We start from the raw sequence: 21,237 nt of genomic DNA, 5'->3' as shown, positions 1-21,237 counted from the left end.
CAATCATCTCCCATTGGCTTTCCTTTTCCGCCATCTTTTGAAAGATCAAGTGTAAAATCTCAATCTTTTTCATCATACCTATCAAAAACTTTTTGAAATTTTGAATAGTGTCCAACATCATATATGTGGAATTTCATCTAGTAGGCACATCCAAACACAAATGTTTTTCACAATTAACCTTTTCCTCATCTGCACACTCTTTAAATTTAGTAGTTCTACCAGGTGATTGCATAATATATTTACTGCTTGCCTAATTCGAAGTACAAAATCTCCCACAAGTTTCAATCCATCTTGCCCAATTAAATTAATGATATGTGCAATACACCTCATGTGCATGAACTCACCATTGAGCACACTACCCTTCCAATTTTTCACCCTCCTCTTTAAGTAACTGAAGGTTGTACCATTAGAACTTGCATTATTTACAGTAATATTAAAAACTTTATCTATTCCCCAATCCAACAAAGCTTTCTCAATAGCAAAACTAACACTCCCCCTCGATGAGTAGGAACTGGATCAAAACGTAAAATTCTTTTGTGTAAGTTCCATTCAGTGTCAACAAAATGCACAGTTAGACACATGTAACTAACATTCTATAAAGACGTCCAAGTGTTTGTTGTATGACAAACTCGTTGACAATTATGTTTCCAAAAAAAATTTAATTTTTTTTCTCTTCTCTATACAAAATAAGACAATCCCTTGCCACAGTCACTCGTGATAGAACCTTAAACCTAGGTTCCATGAGGCTACAAAAGTATTTAAAACCTTGTCTCTCCATAAATCTGAATGGTAGTTCATCCACTATCACCATATATACTAAAGCTTTTCTAAGAATATCAGCATCATACTTTTGGCATGGTAACTGTTTTTCTTCCATTTTTGTCTATGGTTTGAAGTTGATTTGGGATTGATTACGATCATGAGTTCTCCTATAGGGATACTTAGCACATAAATTCAAGTGATTCCACAAAACTCGTGTTCCATTCCTTCTTGAATTAGCACATAACACTTTAGGACAATATTTACACTGAGCTTTAACCTCTGCAGTGTTATTAACACATAATCTAGTACAACCAAGCCATAAAAATTATCCTCATGCCACACAAATTTTATCTAATAAATTATAACATTTTATCTTCCCATAAAAATATAGATTTTGTTAAAATATCATTTTCTACATGCATATATAATTAGAAAAACATTTATATAGTATTTCTAAAAATTTTTGACATAACATATTCCCCTTACCTGATTACTGAAAATATTTCTACAAGGATCCTAAACCGACGCCTTCGGCGTTCGGAGCACAAAATCCTATAATCATATATTTTAATTAAATTAACTATATCTCGGAATAATTACTATCCTAACGTCCCAAAATTTTAATATAATTAAATCCCTGCAGTTTAATATAATTCCAAAATGTTTTTTAAAAAATCTAATTTAATCAAATCCCTGCAGGTTAATTTAATTATAAAATATTCTCAAAAATCTAATTTAATCAAATCCCTGCAAGTTAATTTAATTCCAAAATATTCCCAAAAATCCGATATAATCAAATCTTGCAGTTTAATTTGATCCCAAAAATATTCCCAAAAATCCAATCTGATCAAATCCATACAGTTTGATTTAATTCCAAAAAATTCCCAAAATCATATACTCAAATTTAATCAGTTAAATTTTAAAAATAGGCTGACCTAATTTATTCCTCTTACCTTAGCCCTCGAGTGGTGCCTAGGATTCTAAAACCATTAATATATTCTGATTAAAATGACGAGGATTGAAGCTAGGACCTCGTGGTGGTGTCTGATCGTCAATTCGGTTTACAGACAGAGAGAAAATCTATAGAGAGAAAGTGGGTTTGAGGAGAGAGAGAGCTTGAAGAGAGAGAGTGTAACGCCCCAACCTGGGTTTGCTAGGGAGCACTGCATTTCTCCTCCTCCACCTGGACCAGACAACAAGGGGGTGGACCTTATCGGATGCATTTCTCCTCCTCCACTTGGACCAGACAACAGGGGGGTGGACCTTATCGGACTAATGACTGACCCCACAGATCAACACGTGTCTTTTTTAGTGTGTTTTGTCCTCACTCACACACTTCCTGAGAAAACTTCCCAAGAGGTCACCCATCCTAATATTGCTCCAAGGCAAGCACGCTTAACCGTGGAGTTCTCATGAGAAAGCTCCCGAAAAGAAATGTGCACCTTGTTGATATGGGTAGTAACATGTAATCTTTTAAAGTCTTTTCATCCATGGGGTATCACATTCTCCCTCACTTATAAAACGCAATGTCCTTGTTGCGAACCCACATTTCCAAACCCAGGCGATGTGAATTTCATCACACTTCCGGCTGGGTGTTGGCTTTGATACCATTTGTAACACCCCAACCTGGGTCTGATATCAACACATGTCATTTTCAGTGTGTTTTGTCCTTACTCATACACTTCCTGAGAAAACTTTCCAGGAGGTCACCCATCCCAATATTGCTCAAAGGCAAGCACGCTTAACCGTGGAATTCTTATGGGAAAGCTCTCGAAAAAAAAAGATGCACTTTGTTGATATGGATAGTAACATCTAATTTTTTTAAGTCTTTTCATCAATGGGGTATCACAAAGAGAGTGAGAGAGAGTTGTGGTGGGTGAGCAATTGAAATTGATTTCCCATTTCAAGAAGTCTCAGGAAGCTCTTGAGACTTCCTTTATGTTTTATTATATTCTATTAATATTATACACATACATATATATATATATATATATATCATATTGTTTATTTAGTTAATTCAATTTAATAATAATTAATTATTATTATTATTATTATTTTTTATGATCATTCCACTAATATTGTATAACTATTTTGGGGTCTTTACAACGTGTTTCTCGTGTGACCGATCGCAAAAGGTATTGCTATATGGGAAAATTACAAGTGAATTGTGGGCAAGTTTTACGCTAGAGTACTCGTAGATCCACTGGTGCACTATTCTAGTGATGGAGGATTTAGGTTTGGTGTTATGTCTAGACAATACATCTTTCTGGATTATAAGAAAGGTAAGCGTAAGTTGGGTGATCCTGTGGCAAACAAAGCGGTGATCGAGGACATGACTTTTGTTGTTAAAGTCATGGGAAAGTGTACTCAGGTAAAGGAAGAGAAACAAATGCCAGAAAACTACAGCAGTAGCAGCAATCATGTTTATTCAGGTGGAGTTAGGGACTCAAGGTAGAAATGTGGAGAGTTCCATCTCGGGTCAACAGTATCACAGTATGAATGGACATGTGATGCAGGTGGAGCAACAACCTCAGGGTAAAGTTGACATTAGTCATATTGCAGGGAGTTTTAGCTTGGGAGACTAGCAGGATCACGGTGGGCCCATGTGCACTATCAAACCACCATTCAGGTATAAATTGGTGAGGCTTCCAGTTGGGAAGAGGGTGATAGTGATGTATGAAGTGATGTATCCGTTGTACGTGAATGACATTTTATTGGCTATAAATGCTTTAACTGAGGCTAGTCAATTGGGAACTCTGTTGAAAATTTTTGACATGTATGTGTTGGGTATGACCAAGATGGGTATTAGTTTACTGATTTGCATGAACATAGTTGCAAGGAGATTGATGTTATCTCAGGGTGGCTTTTTGGACGGAATCGTAGGGAGACTTTGTTTGTCATCTCAGGGAGGTTTCTGTGGAGAATTGTTGTGAAATGTCTACCATTTGGTACCCAAGAATGAATTGTGATGTTTGGGATATGTCAAAGGTCCTTCATGATTGTGTAATGCAGTGTTTCAGCAGGCAACATGGTGGACCGTCAGTTGTTAGTTTTGCTGAAGACTATGCAGGGGGTTTTGGTGATATAAGATTTTTAGCAGCTTCTGTGTTTATTGTTGTGGGAAGGTCTTATTGGAAGTCTAGGGGCTAAGTCTTCGGGTATTACATCTACAACTGTATCAAGTTTGATGGTAGAAGCTGAAACTGCCATCGGCAAGTTCAAGCGGCATTACTTGGACTTAGTGTATGTTTCCAAGTACTAGAAGGAAGACGGTCCCAACCAAGCATTCCGAGTTCAAAGTGGAGTAGTCAAATATGTTTTTCTGGTTCTTCTAAGGGGCGTATAATCACTAAGGTGGAGATTATTGTTTATGGTGTGACTTTTATACTTTGTGGGGACTTATAAACGAAGGAAGAAAAACATAAAGAGGCAACACAACAGGGACTCATCGACAAGTGCCCTGTGTTCGTTGACGAGTAGATATCGAGAGCTAGAAAATCTAAGAGTAGAAGACTCGTCAACGAGAGGATAGACTAGTCGACGAGTGGGCTTCTTTGACTCATCGACGAATCCCCTGAACCCATCGACGAGTGCTTCAGGGCTATGAGAAAATATTTGAATCTTGAATGTAAATTATGTGACGGTTAGGGATTCGGAGGAAAGCCTCTGAGGGCTTGTTATATATATTCTTATGGGCATATTTTGATATGTAAGGAAGTAAGAGAGGGGTAAGAGAAGGAAAGAAGATCATTTAGTGTGTATCTTTGATTTTCATAATGAAATCTCTTACTAATTGGTCCCGTGGATGTAGGCTTTACCGAATCACGTAGTGTCGTTGATCTTATCTTTACTCCTTTTATATTGCTATGATTATGCAATAATTCTGTATTTACCATTGAGATTGTTGCATATGGTATTATTTGATCATTTATAATGTTCATTTTCGCTGGGTATTGTTGAAAGAGATGTTATTTTCACAAAACCTTTAAAAATTGAACCAAACCTAAAGTTTAAGTTCAATGTTTTTGCGAATCGAAATCGATCTGAATCGAAGTTAATAGACAATTCACAATTAACTGATGATTCGATTTGGTTATTTGATTCGAACCAAGTTTCAAACTATTACATTTTTTTTAAGAAAATTGAAATATTTTACTTGAGTTTTGATTTAATATGTGCATTTATATTTTATTTATATAAATTAGTCATTTAAAAATATATTTGTACATATTATTTTGTAACTTTTAGATATATTATAAATTATCATATAGTAATGTATTAAATAAATACATTTGTTGGTTGAAACTATCAATTTGTGGACATAAAAATCAAAATCGAATTAATAATTAAAAATTATAAAAAAAAATTTAAAATTAAATCTAACAAATTTGGTTAATCGAAAATTCCATCCCATTCGAATCCAATTTTCGCATTAGATGGATTTTTAAATATTTTTGAATAGTCGTATGAAATATTATAGTTCGACTCATCAGCTCAACATTCGATACGCGTTAATGGGCCCATTTCCCGCTCAGGAAATTTCCCCAAACGAGAATCAAATTTCTGTTTGGATTCGGAAGGAATCCCCATTCCCCCATTTCCTAATTCCTCTCTCCCTCTCTCTCTCTCTCTCTACATGACATTGACCAGTTTGGATTTGCATTCTCTCTCTACCTTGACGGGCCCAGCTTCCTCCTCCCTTCACGTTCTTTTCCCTCAGTCATCGCCTTCACATCCGACGAACTCTCTACCCTATCCCATCTTTTTATTTGATGCGCCGCGCAACACATTCACAGCTTGTTCTTCCCTGATCGCCCCAAGAAATGATTGCAATCCCGTATTTGACTGCTCTAACAACCTACTTCAGTTATGGCTTGCTCTTCGTCTTCGGCCAGTTCAGAGACTTCTTCCGGAAAATCATCGACTGGTGGCGTTCTAGCAATCTCCAGGTTCGTTTCTGAGTTTTTTGTTGTTTGCGTCTGTTAGTGTACGTTTAACAGTTGTTTTTATTATTTTGTAAAACAGGGTTACGCCCCAATCTGTTTAGGACTAGAGGATTTCTATATACGCCGTTTGTATCTTCGAATTCAGGTACGTTGTTATTCGTGTTGTTGTTTCTATCTTGATTTCTGTGGTTGATGAATATTTGATTGGATTTTGTCTGGATTAGATGGAATATTGTCAGTTCTTTTAAGCTATGTTTGGGAGCATGATTTCAGGCCTGGATTTGGTGAAAATCAGAATAATTATATTTTGGGTTTTGTCCAAATCAACCTGAATTCAAATTCAATACTGGAACTTGAAGCCCCAAATTTAGGGCTATTGTTTTTTTTTTTTGTTATTTTGTTTTTTTTTGTTATTTTTTTTTTCCGGATAGGGGGTAGGAGGAGGATTGACGCTGGAAATGGAGTATTTGAAGTAGAAATATGACACAGGTGATATATCGGAGATGCATATGTGTGATTGTGTGAATATAGACTAAGGATTCACTCCTTGGTAGGGGTTACCAAAGATCTTCCTCTATAATATATATTTGGATGACTCAAGTCTACCATAAGCGATCTAACACCAAGTATTAAAGCAGGTTATTATAACCATATTGTTATAATATTTATTGCTGGTCATGCAATCACTCTTAATAGACATGTTCCAAACAGATGTATATTCAGAGGACGATTCTTTGCACCTCCCACAAAGTGGAGAATCCTTAGCCAAGATAAGGAGTAGAAGACCTTGGCTTATTATGTTGCTGTTTGTTTGGTGCAATGCATTTAGCTACTCAAAATAAAAAAATTATTATTGATATTTAGGTTTCATTGTTTTACAACAAAGCCTAAATGCCTTTTCTCAAAATTGGAAGGTAAATAATACTAATTATAACACAATAGAAGGTGATAGTTACACTGGATTTTTCCAGAGGGTTGTAAATGCCCAAAGAAGAGCTAACTACATTAGCAACATATATATAGATGGGATATGTTGCAACAAGGAGGGGATGTGTGAAGGGTTTGTTAATTTCTATAAGAACCTATATATAGAATACTAAAAGCAACATTTGGATAACCAACCCTTGACAGACTGGAGTCTGCTTTGATAAGTGAGGAAGATAGAAACATGCTCATGCTTGAGTCTCACATTTGTTGGAGGTTAATTTGGTTTTTTAAATAAAATTTCTAGCATATTAGAGACAAGGATGGACATCTTTACCAACAGAGCCCCTTCATTGTCATTGAAAGAAATATAAGCAAAAGTAGTAAGCAATTCATAAAAGCAATGACAAATAAGCGGTAAACATCGAAGCAACGTAATTCATTGAAGCAACACCTCTGTTAACCATATGTGCCTAGCAAGGGAGGCAAGTAGGCTAAACACGTCTACAAGGACTAGTGAGTTTTACAGATTAATGAACACTCAACCTCCCCTAAAAAGTTTTATATGCAAATCTAGCTTTGACATTAGGAACATCAACTTGTTTGAGGAGTCATAGTCCCATTTTTATCCTAAGACAAAACTACCATTGAAAAATAACCTTACACTAGTATATACATGATGATAACCAATCCCATGCACAAGAGACAAGCGATCACAGGCAAGCTTAATGCCCTGAACAAGCTTGGCTCGTGATGTTCTTCGACTTATGCGGTTGACGTCCTTGTAGACTTTGATGCTAGGTACTCTTCAACTTTATTCACGAACGGTTGCATATCTTTGGCAGAAATCAAGTTGATTTCTTCATCTCTAAGGCCTTTCTATTTCACTAAGAACTTGCGCCGCTTCTTCCTTGAGGTTCTGAACTCTCTGTTTGTAATAATGTATCGGGTTGTACTGTCTTCATTGATGCTTTGGTTGACTGACTTCCGCTCGGATCTTGGGTGTTGGCGTCGAATGGCTTGAGCCAGCTGACGTGAAATACATGATGCACTTTCATCCAAGCTGAAGTGTCAATCTTGTAGGAGGTCTTCCTGAATTTGGCCAAGATGGGGAATGGTCCTTCATATTTGCGAAGTGGTCTCCTATCTCAACCTCGTAGTGACCCGATCTATTCAGGATTAAGCTTAACAAGCACCAAGTCACCCACTTTGAAGTGGAACAATCTTCTCCCTTGATTTGCCTACTTCTCCATCCGCTTTGAAGCTTTCTTTAGGTAGGCTCGGGCGATCTCTGCATTCTGTCTCCATTTTTTGGTAAAGATGTACGATCTGGGACTCCTTACTTTGTACGACTCATCCACTATGTAAGGTAATAACGACTGCTGGCCAGGTAATAACGACTGCTGGCCTGGAACAAGCTAAAAAGGACTTATTAGTTGTTGAGCACTTTTGGACATTGAAACAAAACTGAGTCACAACAAGTAGTTGCACCTAATTCTTTTGGCTGGCGTTGACAAAATGGTGCAAGTAATCTTTTAGTAGCCCATTGAATCTTTTCTTCTGTCCATCTGTTTGTGGATGATAACTTGAAGAGATGTGGAATTGTGAATCGAGGATTCTCAAAAGTTCTAAAATTCTATCTAAAAGTTGCCAGTGAATCTTGAGTTTTGGTCATTGATGATGTCTTTGGGAACATCCTAATACTTCACAATATTCTTGAAGAACAGTTGTACTATCTCCTTTGCCGAACAATATTTTGGTGCGGTATGAAAGTATCGTACATTGAAAACCTATCTATGACAACAAGTATAAACCTTGCATTTCCCATTCTGGGTAGGTTGGTGATGAAGTCTAGTGAGATTCTCACAGTTTGGTTGGTATTGGTAGGGGCTTTAGTAGCCTATAATATTCTTCCGCTCTACCTTGTCTTGTGGCAGGTGAGACAAATTTTGGTATAATCAACCACATTATCACGTATGTGCGGCCAATAATACCTAACTTTACTAGCGCCAAAGTGCGCTGCTGGCCTGGATGTCCAACCCACATGGTATCATGAAACTCTCTCAAAAGTGTCTTTCTCAGATCTTCAACCCGTTGCACAAAGAATCGGCGACCATGGGTCATCAATAATCCGTCTTCCATCTAGAACTGGCGTGCTTTGCCCTTTTCCATCAGTTTCATGAGGTTTTGGGCAATTGGATCTTTTGCCACGTTCTCCTTGATGTGCTCCCACATCGTTGAGGTAATTGTACTTAGCATCAAGTGTGCTACTTTTTGTAAGGCCGCCAACTTGTCCCTTCTGCTCAATGCATCTACAACTTGGTTCATCCACCCCGCCTTGTGCTCCAATGAGAAGTCAAATTTTGCCAAGAATTCCTGCTATTGGCCCTGCTTGGGGTGATACTTCGGATATGTAAAGAAGTAGCTACCATCCAAGTTATCCGTTTTCACCACAAACCTTGCCCCAAGTAGGCAATGTCTTCACACACGGAGACAATGGAGCACTGCTAGCAGTTCCTTCTCCTGGGCCATGTACTTCTGTTCTACTTCACTAAGCTTATGGTTCTCATATGCAATAGGATGTCCCTCTTGTAATAAGACTCCTCCAAGGATGTAGTCTGATGCACCTGTTTGTACCTTAAGGATTTCATGATGTCCAGAAGAGTGAGTATTGAATCTCTCATCATAGCATCCTTCAAGTCATCAAAGGCTTTCTGACGCTTCTCTGTCTAGTTCCAACCCTGATTCTTCTTCCGCAGTTCAAACTGTTCAGGTAAAGGAGCAGTTCTCCTCGAGTACCCTTCTACGAACTTTCTATAAAAATCGGCAAGACCAAGAAAGGAATGCAACTCCTTCCCTATTGTTGGAATCTTCCATGCTTAAATGGCTCTTACCATCTCCATATCCATTTTGATATGACCTTGTTTAATCACATGACCAAAAAATTTTTTACTCTGTTAAGCGAAAGAGCACTTTTTTTTTAAAGCATACAAACTGTTCTCCTTTAGCCCGTTGAACGCCTTCCGTAGATGCTCTTTATGTTTTTCCAGAGTGGAACTGTAGACAACTATATCATCCAAGTATACCATGACAAATTTGTCAAGGTACTCACATAATACTTGGTTCATCAAGGTGCAAAATGACATATGCGCATTCATCAACCCGAATGGCATCACCAAGAACTTATATGCCCCTTTTCGTGTCACACAAGTTGTCTTTGGTATATCCCTATAAACTATCCTCACTTAATAGTAGGCTGATTTCAAGTCAAGTTTGGTGGAGTACTTTGCATGACTCAATTGATCAAACAGATTTGCAATCAAGGGAATACTATCATGTGAGTGGATCTACCCTAAGGGTACTCTCATGTGAGTGGATCTTACACAGAGGTATAAGCCACTTTGACGAGGACGTCAGAGATCGGACGAGATGGTTTGTCGCGGTCTCACATTGAATGTGTACTATGGAGATCACGCTAATGAGAATGTCAGAAATTGGATAGGAGAGCCTATCATGGACTCACATTGGATATCGACTAAGGAAATCACATTGACGAAGACATCAAAGATTTGACAGAAGAGTTTGTCACGGTCTCACATCAGATGTGTATTAGGGAGATCTTGGGCTTATAAGGAGGGTATGAGCTCCAACTAAGAGAGGCGCCTTTTATAGGATAAACCTGTGAGGCTAGTGGGCCAAGCAGACAATACCTCACTGGAGTTGGGCTCAGGGCCGTTACATTTGGTATTAGGGTACTTATTGCGTACTGTCACCTTGTTAAGTGTGCGGTAGTCAACATACATCCACATGCTTCCATCGTGTTTCCTCTGAAACAACACTAGTGCTTTGGAAGGACGTATAAATCCCGCTTCCAGCTGTTCATCAAGTTGTTTACTTAGCTTTGCTAGGTTTGGAGGTGTCATTTGATATGACCCCTTAGCAAGTGGATTCACTCCTGGAAACAACTCAATCTTATGCTCCACACCTCGTTGTGGAGGTAAGTTATGAGTTAGCTTCTCTAGCATCGCAACTTGGTACTCATCCAACACAGTTTGAATGGTTGTAGGCATTAGCTCTTGGCCTACTTGTTCATCTACCACTAGGGTGGCTAGATATGTCTATTTACCCCTCCTTAATCCTTTATTGAGTAGCATGGTAGAAAGGAACTTTTTATCATCACCTTCTTTGCAACGACTTGCACCATGCAAGGGTGATCTCCCATTGGACAAAAGGAACCAACAAAAGGCATTGACACTGCCCTAGTCTCCCTCAGGAATTCCATTCCAAGAATGACTTAGAAGTCATTTAATGGCACAATTGTAAAATTTGCATGTCCTGCCCATTGCCTAAACTTCATAGTGTTTTGTGTGTCTACTTCTTGAGTACGCTAAGCTACAGAGTTAATCGCTTTCATGCATCCTGAATCCTTGTCCAAGGAAAAGTTAATTCTCCTTGCTTCTGCCTGTGAAACAAAGTTATGGGTTGCCCCAAGATCCACCATAGCATGGGTGCTCTTCCCATTGATCCTCAAGTCCACAAACATCAACGCTTTTGTTTGTGTAACTTTTGGTTCTTTCTTCTGCATTTTCAATGCATTTACTAGTTGTATTGCACCCATCCTCAAGGTATCCTCCTCATCCTCATCATCCTTTAGTGCCCCTTCCGCAATGGAAGCTTGTAAGTTATTAAGTGATGACTTGTGAGGGCACTCAACAAATCTGTGAGGGCCTTGACATAAGAAGCATGTAATCTTACCCTTATCGTTGGGTGTGTTTGGGTGTGTTAGATGCTCGAGATGACGAAGCTTCATTTGAAGTTGATGCCTTATTATCGGCTTCCTCACTTTTGGGTTTCCCTTAGGGGTGTAATCGGTTTTATTTGGTTTAGTTTTAATCAAAACCGATAACTGAACTGAACTGTTCGGTTCTATTCGGTTTGGTTTTAATCAAAACCGATAATTGAACCGAACTAATCGGTTTTCAAACTACACAAACCGAAGCCGAACCGTATACTGACGGTTTATTTGAACCAAAGACCATTTTTTTTTTGGTTCGGTTCGCTTTTTTTTGGTTATTAAGACAAAATTTTAGAACTTTAAAAAACCCTTGGTAGGGTGGGTAAAAAATATTAGGCCAAAAATAAAATATTTTGTGTCTAAAAAAATGGGCTTTGAATAGCAACCCACAAAATATTCAAATACCCAAAACACATGGGCTTCATTAAGTAAGCCCAGCTCATCAATGAAAAGATAAGCCTAGCCCACAGCTTGAGTGCAAAAACCTTAAGCACCCAGCCCATGCATTTATAGGAGAGGGAAGGATTTCCCTTCTTTCCTCCAGCCGATGAGGGACAATGGTCCCCTCCCCTCTTCAGCTCTCCAATTCCCCTCTCCAATCCAATACTCTTCCCTCTTTAGTTGTCCCACATTGGAAGAATGGAAGTGGGTGCTGCCTCTCCTTTATAAATATGAAAAAGCTTCAACTTATTTGTACTTCTTGTTATATATATATATACGTATAATATACATGTAAGTTATATATGTACACACACACACACACACACATGTATATATTATTAAATTTTTTTTCATATTAATCGGTTTTTCGATTTTTCAATTTTTTGGTTTGTTTTTTTTTTTAATTAATAAAACCGAAATCGAAACCGAAAGTTGGTTTTCTTAAAATCCAAAACCGAAATCGAAACACTGAACTGAATTGTTAAACATTTCAGTTTCGGCCTAGTTTTCAATTTTTCGGTAAATTTTGTTCATCCCTATTTTCCCCCCTTGAAATTTTTTTTCGCTGTTTCTACCAACCCCACTCTCTTTGGACGAGTGGAATTCTCTCCAACATAGTCAGTCAAGTGTTTTGCGACAGGTAGACAAGTCTTGAACCCTTTGTCTATGAGGTGTGCTAGTGCTTTCTTAGGAATTCCCAAGGTGAGAGGAACCTTGTATACTTAGTTTGACTATTAGAAGAGTTACAGGGGAACGTGATATTAAAAAAACTGAGGTAACTAAAAGTTAAGGACCATTTAATTTAATTTGTCATAATCTAGGGGGAGTTGGTGTTGTATGTGGAGCAGGTCAAATTGTTGCGCTAATACCTTCTCTGGGCATAACCATACTTCCGAAGCTAGCACTATTACACATTCCATACCTTACAATTTCAATGAACTTGGGTCCAGTTTTGTAATTCATTGAAATTAGTAGTTAATTAGATGACTTAATCACATATAGGATAAAATAAATGGTTAGTTGTGGCTGCATTGAATTTTAGAAAACCCATTTTCTCCTTTTTTTTTTCTTGCTACCTTGTTGAGTACCAACATTGCAACTTGTGACACACTTCGTTCTTTTCATGCTCAGGGACTTTCATACCAAATCTCTCCATTGGCTTGAGTTTTTTATCTTCGATTTCTTGTTGGTTTTTTGTTCATGGGTTTGGCACCTCCTTGATGCCTTTCAAATGTAATGTTTATTTTAACACATGAACATCATGTGTAAACCAACGTAATACTTAGCTCACCCCTTGAGGCTTTATATCATCAAGTGCTTGGGCTAACTGTAAGGAATACTGCAAAGTCGCCTTTCTCCCGTTCTTGTTACTATAGAAAATGAATATATTGTTAGTTCCTCTTTATGTTCCCTACCTAGTGGGACTTAAGGCTTGATTGTTGTTAGTAATGTCTCTTTCATGTTACTATAGAAAATCATGGATATTTTTGGGCACAATAGCCTAGAGTCATTTTCTCAATACTATTGTGGTTGTGGTGGGTCACAATTTCAGACCCACTTCATGATAGATATCACCTTTCAGTTGAGCTTTTGGCAGTCAAGAATCAAGATCCCACTAGGAGTTTTAATAACCAAAGGCCAGAGCTAAGGATAGAGGCTGTAGTATGTGTCTCTATTTTAACTGAAATTCTTTATTTTCATTTGCCTTCTTCTTTAACATATATTTATTTTCATTTCTTGGCAACTCATAAGCCAACATTGGTTTTTCCTGTCTTTAAGAAGGTCATATCTTGTTTCCTTTTTCTAATTTTGGAGAACTGATTCTATGGCTTTTTACATGGAGAAGTTGCAATTTGGCTTGACTGAAACATAAATTCTGGGAAAAAATTAGATGACATTGAAGAAAACTTGAAGTGAAAGATGGGTGGTTGAAATGGGAATTATATAGATGTTTTCCTCAATTTGGAGGCATTCAAAAGGGGAAAAAGATGCCTATCTCAGGGAAGGTGCAAGCGACGACTATGCTCTGCATTTTCTGAATTAACACAAGTTGGCTGATCGTTTTATCTTACTCTTATATTTGTCAGGTTACGGCTTGTTGTTGTTGTTGTTTATATTTGTCTGGTTAAATACTCATATAAATATGTCACATGATTGCATTCTACCCATGGTTGTATTCTCCATGAAGTAAATGCCCTCTAGCTTCTGTAATATCTAATTTTAAAGCTTGGGTTGTACGGAAAGATTATAATGTTCCATTGTCTGTCTCTGTGGAATTATCTATATAACTGAGAGTTTCACCATTGTAGTTAATTTTCATATTTATACTGGCAGGACTGTTTTGGGCGACCAATAGCAAGTGCTCCTGATGCTTGGTTTGACGTGGTTGAGCGTTACTCCAAAGACAATAACAAGACTCTTAAGTAGGATTCCAAATTGGCATTGGATGGTCACTTTTTTTTATATTAGGAACTTTTAGAAAGTTACTTTGTGTTTGTCTATATATATATTTATTTATTTTCACTTATTCTTTCTTACTTCGTCGATATATAAACTGTGGCATATCATTAAATTAGAAAAAAAGGTGGAAACCTGGGTAACTTCCCAAAGATTTGAAAAATAATGGCCGTGATTTTCCAGTTGCCGTTATTTGAATCTCTCTCTAAGTTAAAGTTTGTATGTTTTCAAGACGTATCCAACTTATTGTCTTTGATACAGGCGGACCACAAAGATAAGTAGATGTCTTAACTTGGGATCATACAACTACCTTGGTTTTGCTGCATCAGATGAATATTGTACACCTCGTGCAATTGAATCATTGAAGAAATTTTCTCCGAGTACCTGTAGCAGTCGTGCAGAAGGTGGTATGTTTCTACTTTTTAAGATGATCCTGTTGAGTTGCTTGACTACTTGAGTTTTTGCTAATACAGTTTTCTTATCAGGTACAACAGTATTGCATAATGAATTGGAAGAGAGTGTTGCAAAATTTATCAGAAAACCTGCTGCCATAGTTTTTGGCATGGGATATGTGACAAACTCTGCCATCCTTCCAGTCCTGATTGGAAAGGTTTGTACAGTCAATTATCTGTTTTGGTATGCGAGCTGTGATTTCAATCCTTGCTTTTAATTTTTTTGCTTATCGTTTCTGTCTATAGGGAGGTTTGATTATTAGTGATTCTTTGAATCACAACTCAATTGTCAATGGTGCTCGTGGATCTGGAGCTACTGTTCGTGTTTTCCGCAATAATAGTAAGTTTTCATGTTGTGTGACAAGTTTAGAAATCTAACATGATTCTGAGGTGTCAGTTCCAGATAATAGATCTGATGATGTGAGGACATATTTTGTTTGTTATTTACATTGAGAAACACAAATGAATAAAATGGTGAAAGAATTTTTTTTTCCCGTGGAACATTTTAAGTAACTGACTATTACTGTAGTGTGTGTCCATGCCCTTGCCCACACTCAAAGCATGGACAATATATTTGGTGTTGCAGTTCCCAGCATTGCAGGGAAATTGTCACTGTGATGCTAAATTTCTGGAATTTGGATTGAACTGTTTTTAATGTCTTTGCTTTTTCTTTACGTCTTACTTTCAGCTCCCTCTCATCTGGAAGAAGTTTTAAGAGAACAAATTTCTGAGGGACAACCTAGGACGCACAGACCTTGGAAGAAGATAATTGTTATTGTAGAGGGGATATACAGTATGGAAGGAGAGCTTTGTAAACTTCCTGAGATTGTCACAATTTGCAAAAAATATAAGGTTGTCCTAAGATGGTAGCTTCGATGCATCTATGCTTGTATTGAACTTGAACTCTTGTCATTCTGAACAGAAGTTTTGTGAAATTAACTGTGCTGTGTTTGTGATGAATGTTTCCAGTAATGTCATTCCTTGGAAATTCTTTAATTTATAAACAGCTAAACTAAGTTCTTGTAATGTTTATTTTGCATTTTGACGTTGGCAAAGCCAATTGTTTCTTATAATAGATGAAAAAGTCTTTGTTGTTTCATGATAAAAAGACTGAAAGTGCAATGCATTTATCTTTTTGATAAAGAAATATGTAAAGTTTGGCATAGTAGATATATGTATGCTAACATAGAAATAAGGTGTGTTTTTTTTCCCTTTTTTTTGCTTTCATTTTTTTGGGGGGCCTTGGTGCTTTTTTATTTTTTTTATTTTTTTGGCGATATTCTGTTTAATTTTTATGATGTTAAGGCTTTTTCTTTCTGCCTCTCCAGTACTTCTTGCCAGTAATAGTGGGGTAAACTTTACAATTTATTTTATTTTTTATTTTCTATCTGTAATAATTTCTACAAACTTTATCCCACGCTTGGGAGCTTGGAATTTGAGTCTTGGATTTGTATTTGCATGGATTTTGAGAAAATGCTGTACAAAATCATATTGGGTTTTATCTAAAATCCATACAAATCCAAATCTGGTGCCTGATATCCATTCTCCCGTACACAACCTCAGGGTTTTAAAAATTTTTTTTTTCACCTTTTATGTTTCTTCTTATAGGCATATACTTATTTGGATGAAGCCCATAGCATTGGAGCAGTTGGGAAAACAGGAAGAGGTGTCTGTGAGCTATTAAGTGTGGATCCTGCTGATGTGGATATTATGATGGGAACTTTTACTAAATCATTTGGTTCATGTGGTGGCTATATTGCTGGATCCAAGGTTTGTTTTTGCATCATCATCCATTTTACTTTGAAGGTGAACACTGCAGAATGCACCATCATCAATTTTACTTTCTTATGGTCGCTGTCTTGTGGTTTTTCCTTTCTTGAAATGGACTGAAAACAAAATCAATTGACAACTAAAATCTCTAAATCAGAGAGGAGGCTCGTAACACTTAGAGGCATATTTTATTTAGACTTCAATGGAGAAGCAACTTGGCTTTAGGATTCATATATATATGATGGCAGGAGAAGGGTCATTGTGGAGGAAGGGCCCCATCTAGAAGTCCTGTGCGTCATCTAGGAAAGACATTTTTTTAAATAATTTGCTTGTTATTTTCATGGCATTATTTCTATTTAGAAAATTAGGTAAGTATGTCCCTTTAGAATTTAGGAAGCTAATTATTTATATATAGATGGATTGTGAGCCCTTTTGGGTGGGGTTGAATTTTGAAACATGTGCATCGGTTTCATACCCAGGTGTATGCTGTTTTTGTGTGTGTATGCATGTGCATCGGTTTGGCATCAAAATGGACTTGCTTAGGTTGATCTGTCCATAGGATTGAAGAAAGTATTGTTGATGATTGCTCTGTTCTTGGGCGATGCCTTAAATGGTTTAATATAAAAAATTGCCTTATATTTAGGGGGATATCGATAAAGTTTGTCACACTGGTAATTCTTCTTAATTTTGTTACATATAAATGAAGTGGACGAGATTAGTAGCTAAGGATTTATATTTCCTCATATATACATATATATAATCAAAGTCACATAGTTGAAGGAACTTCAAAATTTGTTTTGATGTATCAGGAGTGGTGCATGGATTGAATTTCTTGCTCCAATTTGTAATAAATACGGTTGTTTTTCAGTATTTGATATTTAGATTCCATTTACTTCATGGGGAATTCACTTAAGGAATGTTTCCAATAATTTTTTTTTGTTCTTGCATACCCTTGCAAATTTACCCTGCATATAGGTAATGAGCCATGCTTGCAGTACTTGTGCATGACATTTTTTTGAGAGGGATGTAGAATGTGGATATCACAGCTATCATTATTTTCTTGATTAATTCAGATTATTATGCATTTCAAGTGGTAGTCTCACTATAGTGGTTTCCCCCTTTGTAAAGCCATCCCACAGTACACTCAAACATGCCTTGTTTTAGTTGGTACTAATTCATGCTGTTAGTGCATTGTACCTCTTTTTATACATTATTCTTTAATTGTTTTCTTCCAGAAGTTTGATTTACGTGTGTAAAATGAGTCTTTAACTTTCTATCAACTTCTATTGTTATGTTCAGGAACTTATTCAATATTTGAAATATACTTCTCCTGCTCATCTTTATGCAACTTCTATTTCACCACCAGCTGCACAACAAATCATCTCCGCCATAAAGGTTATTCTTGGACAGGATGGTTCCAGTAGAGGTTTGAAAATATACTTTGTTATAGAAAGTTATGAATTTTACTCTGAGCTTTTGATACTTGAAATCTCTAGCTTTGATTAACTTGATCAAAATTTAATGATATTTTCTGTATAGGGGCCCAGAAACTTGCACAAATACGTGAGAACAGCAACTTTTTCAGGTCAGAACTGCAGAAGATGGGCTTTGAGGTTCTTGGGGATAATGACTCTCCAGTAATGCCAATAATGCTTTACAATCCTGCAAAAATTCCTGCCTTTTCACGAGAGTGTCTCAAGAAAAATGTGAGTCTGTCCAACCATGTGTTTGCCCTTTGACTTCGATTTTCAACCCCTGCCTCCAAATAGAAACAAATGGTTTCCATATATAATGTTATTTTATCAAAAAATGGTGCTGTTACAGGTGGGTGTTGTAATAGTTGGTTTTCCAGCAACCCCTCTACTGTTGGCAAGGGCACGCATCTGCATATCTGCTTCTCATACCAAAGAAGATCTAATTAAAGCCCTGGAGGTGAACACCCAATCCAATTATTTACTTGTCTTCAGCATTGGTTTTCAGCATAGATTTCCATGTCCTTGCTATTGTTGTTTTTCACGCATGTGAGCTGTAGGAGCACCAAAAGAACCAGTTTTAAGTAAAGGATAGCACCATAATTAGGTTTTGGTGTTCTCTATGTCATGGATATATGGACTTCTTCTTCCAGCCACCCGCAGTGTGGGGTTGGGGAAGCGAGTTTCAACTACTATCTTATATCTGTTGATTGTTTCCGATGTTTTAAAAGGTGTAGGCATAAGGCAAGGCAGTTTAACCCATAAGAGGCGAGGCAAGCCTTTTGAGAATTTTATTTTTAGATAAAAATATGTATATAAATTACTTAATACTTCTAAAAAATATAGAAAAAAATCAAGAATTGTTAAATGTAACAACCACTTAATGCATGAGGCTCCCATGCCATTGGGGGATGGGAAAGGCCTGATGCATGGAGTTTTATCTCCACACTTGGAGAGACTGTCCATGATTTGAACCTACCTTTAGAACTTTTACAAAACAATTTTTTTTTTATTGCAAATAAAATTTTTAAAAGAAAATATAATTTGTAAATTAATTGTTGACCAATCAAAAATAAAAAGTAAAAAATTTAAAAGTACAAACTTGAATTCATTAAGTAAATGCCAAGAGATTGCTGTAACATCTCAAAGTTCATATTATTTTCAAGATCTAAGATGCAACCCTCAATTATTTTAGTCAAGTTTATCAAGAGTTTTAGAAATCATCTCAATTCTCATGTTATGACAATCCTTTCATATAACCATGTTGTTAAAATTTTCTAGTCAAATCTAACTTGAGATTTACACACCCAAAATGTGTAAGCCTCGCCTCAACTAAAAATGCACAAAAGGCGAGCCTTTGTACAAATGCACAAGCCTCGGTGTGTAATTCATTGAAAGATTTGGTTAATAAGCCTCAAGGTGTTTTAGGCATGCCTTTTTTTGAGGCAAACCTTGAGGCAAACCTCGATTGAGCCTTCTTTAACATTGATTGTGTGTGTGTATATAATGGGGATTCCCTCAATTTAATATTTCACTTTTTATTTTCTGTGTTGACGAAATTAGAAAATATTAGTATCATATAATTAACCCATAACTAATAGTAATTATTGCATAATAAGCTCATAACTAACTTAGACTATAGCTATTTCTTTGGTGCCTATGTTTTAATGTCTTAAAATATCCCTTTATAAATTCAAAATTTCAATTAAAAAAATTATTTGATCCTTTAACTGCACATCTTCTTATGTGGAGCCAAATTTATCATTTGGGGAAAAACAATGCTTGTGTCGACCATAACTGTTGTTTGAGATCTTTTCGCTTCTTCAGGTTATCAGCGAAGTTGGTGATCTTGTGGGTATAAAGTACTTCCCTGACGAACCAAATAAGCAGGATGAGGAAAAGATGAAAAAGATCAACTAGGAAGATTGTGTGTGTGTATGTGTTTTTTTTTTTGCAACTGGGAAAAGATGAAGAAGATCAACTAGGAAGGATTTGTGTATCTTTTTGCCACGGTAAGATTGATATGTGGGCAACAGGACAGAAAGAATGTTAAGGCTCCACCGATGAAAGATGAATATTCCCCTCCGGGGCAAATGATATGGCTGTTCTTTGAGTTGAATTACCCGTTATATATCAGTGTTCTTCCATTTGTTTTTGTTCTGTTGTGCTCTCTGTAAAGAGAGTTGATTTCTGGGTTTTGGTCCCCCTGAGAGTGCCTCCTTGTTCATATATGTACATTTGTTGGTGCTGGCTCTTTATTTATCTTGTAGTTTAAGTAGGCACCTAGTTTTTGCCTAGCCTTCACAATAATTTGCACAGGCAGAGCTTTTTGGCTTATGCTTTTGTATGTAAAGATGCATTCAGATCTGAATATTGTGGAGTTTTATTTATAAAGTTTCTTTTCAGCCAAATAAAGGTGAGATAGTAAAAGAAATAGCAAAGAAATGGGAATCAATATAGAAATTGAATTACTCTTGTTTTAAGTCTTCGGTTGGATTAATAGTTTCTTTGGTATCAATAATGAAATGTTATAATTGATTTTTATAATTCTACTAATTTGTTATAATATTTTTCATTCTGTTTTGGCAAAAGGCTAAGGGTCGTGGAGGGTTTGAGATACACTAACCTTCTCTATAATCACAATATGTGACAAAAAAGTTGTGACATTTGAGATATTATTTAGATTATCTAAATTATGTTAATTTTAGATAATTAATCACACAATTGGTGTAGTAATCTAAAAAAAATTAATTCATAATAGTTATTAATTAAATAATATAATATAATATAATAATATAATATTATAATCTTAAATGATGGACTGAATTCAATCCTTTGAACCTGGAGTAATCCGAAACCCACCCCCCCCCCCCCCAACGGAAATCTCTCTAACTCTCTTATCAACTTCTCGCTCTCTAAATTTTTCCTTCATTTCTTAGTCAAATTGAAAAATGAACATTGTATTCAGGTCTTAACTCTAGTTCTCAACGTTTTAATCGGAGTGATTTCGTTGTTTGGATGTCGTATACACCAGTTTAGGGTTAAGGTAAGGGGAATATATTATATCAGCTTATTTTGAAAATATATTCTTAATTTAAATTTATTTTGTAAATTTAATTATTCTCATATGCCTGGGGTAAGTTAAATTGTAGGGATTTAATCAGATCATGTTTTTGGGAAATATATTTAATTTATGTTAAACTGCGGGGAATTGATCA

General features: G+C 36.5%; 1 protein-coding gene across 2 annotated transcripts; it reads left to right on the top strand.

Annotated features, from left to right (window-relative positions):
- The first annotated feature begins 5,265 nt into the window (after positions 1–5,265).
- LOC131167741 (long chain base biosynthesis protein 2a-like) lies at positions 5,266–20,434 on the top strand. Of its 2 annotated transcripts, none has more exons than XM_058126613.1 (12): positions 5,266–5,711; positions 5,788–5,853; positions 14,203–14,291; positions 14,587–14,732; positions 14,811–14,935; positions 15,024–15,117; positions 15,466–15,629; positions 16,386–16,547; positions 17,847–17,973; positions 18,087–18,253; positions 18,372–18,479; positions 19,847–20,434. In XM_058126613.1, the coding sequence occupies exons 1-12, from the start codon at positions 5,586–5,588 to the stop codon at positions 19,937–19,939; spliced, it is 1,467 nt and encodes a 488-aa protein (XP_057982596.1). In that variant the 5' UTR covers positions 5,266–5,585; the 3' UTR covers positions 19,940–20,434. The 2 variants fall into 2 exon arrangements, with proteins under 2 accessions (XP_057982596.1, XP_057982597.1); XM_058126614.1 differs by having other exon boundaries at positions 5,313–5,711; positions 14,587–14,729.
- The last annotated feature ends 803 nt before the right edge of the window (positions 20,435–21,237 follow it).

This window comes from Malania oleifera, chromosome 11, assembly GCF_029873635.1.
Source record: "Malania oleifera isolate guangnan ecotype guangnan chromosome 11, ASM2987363v1, whole genome shotgun sequence".
NCBI lineage: Eukaryota > Viridiplantae > Streptophyta > Magnoliopsida > Santalales > Ximeniaceae > Malania > Malania oleifera.
The sequence above is the reverse complement of the archived record's forward strand: the minus strand, read 5'-3'. Positions and strand labels throughout refer to the sequence as shown.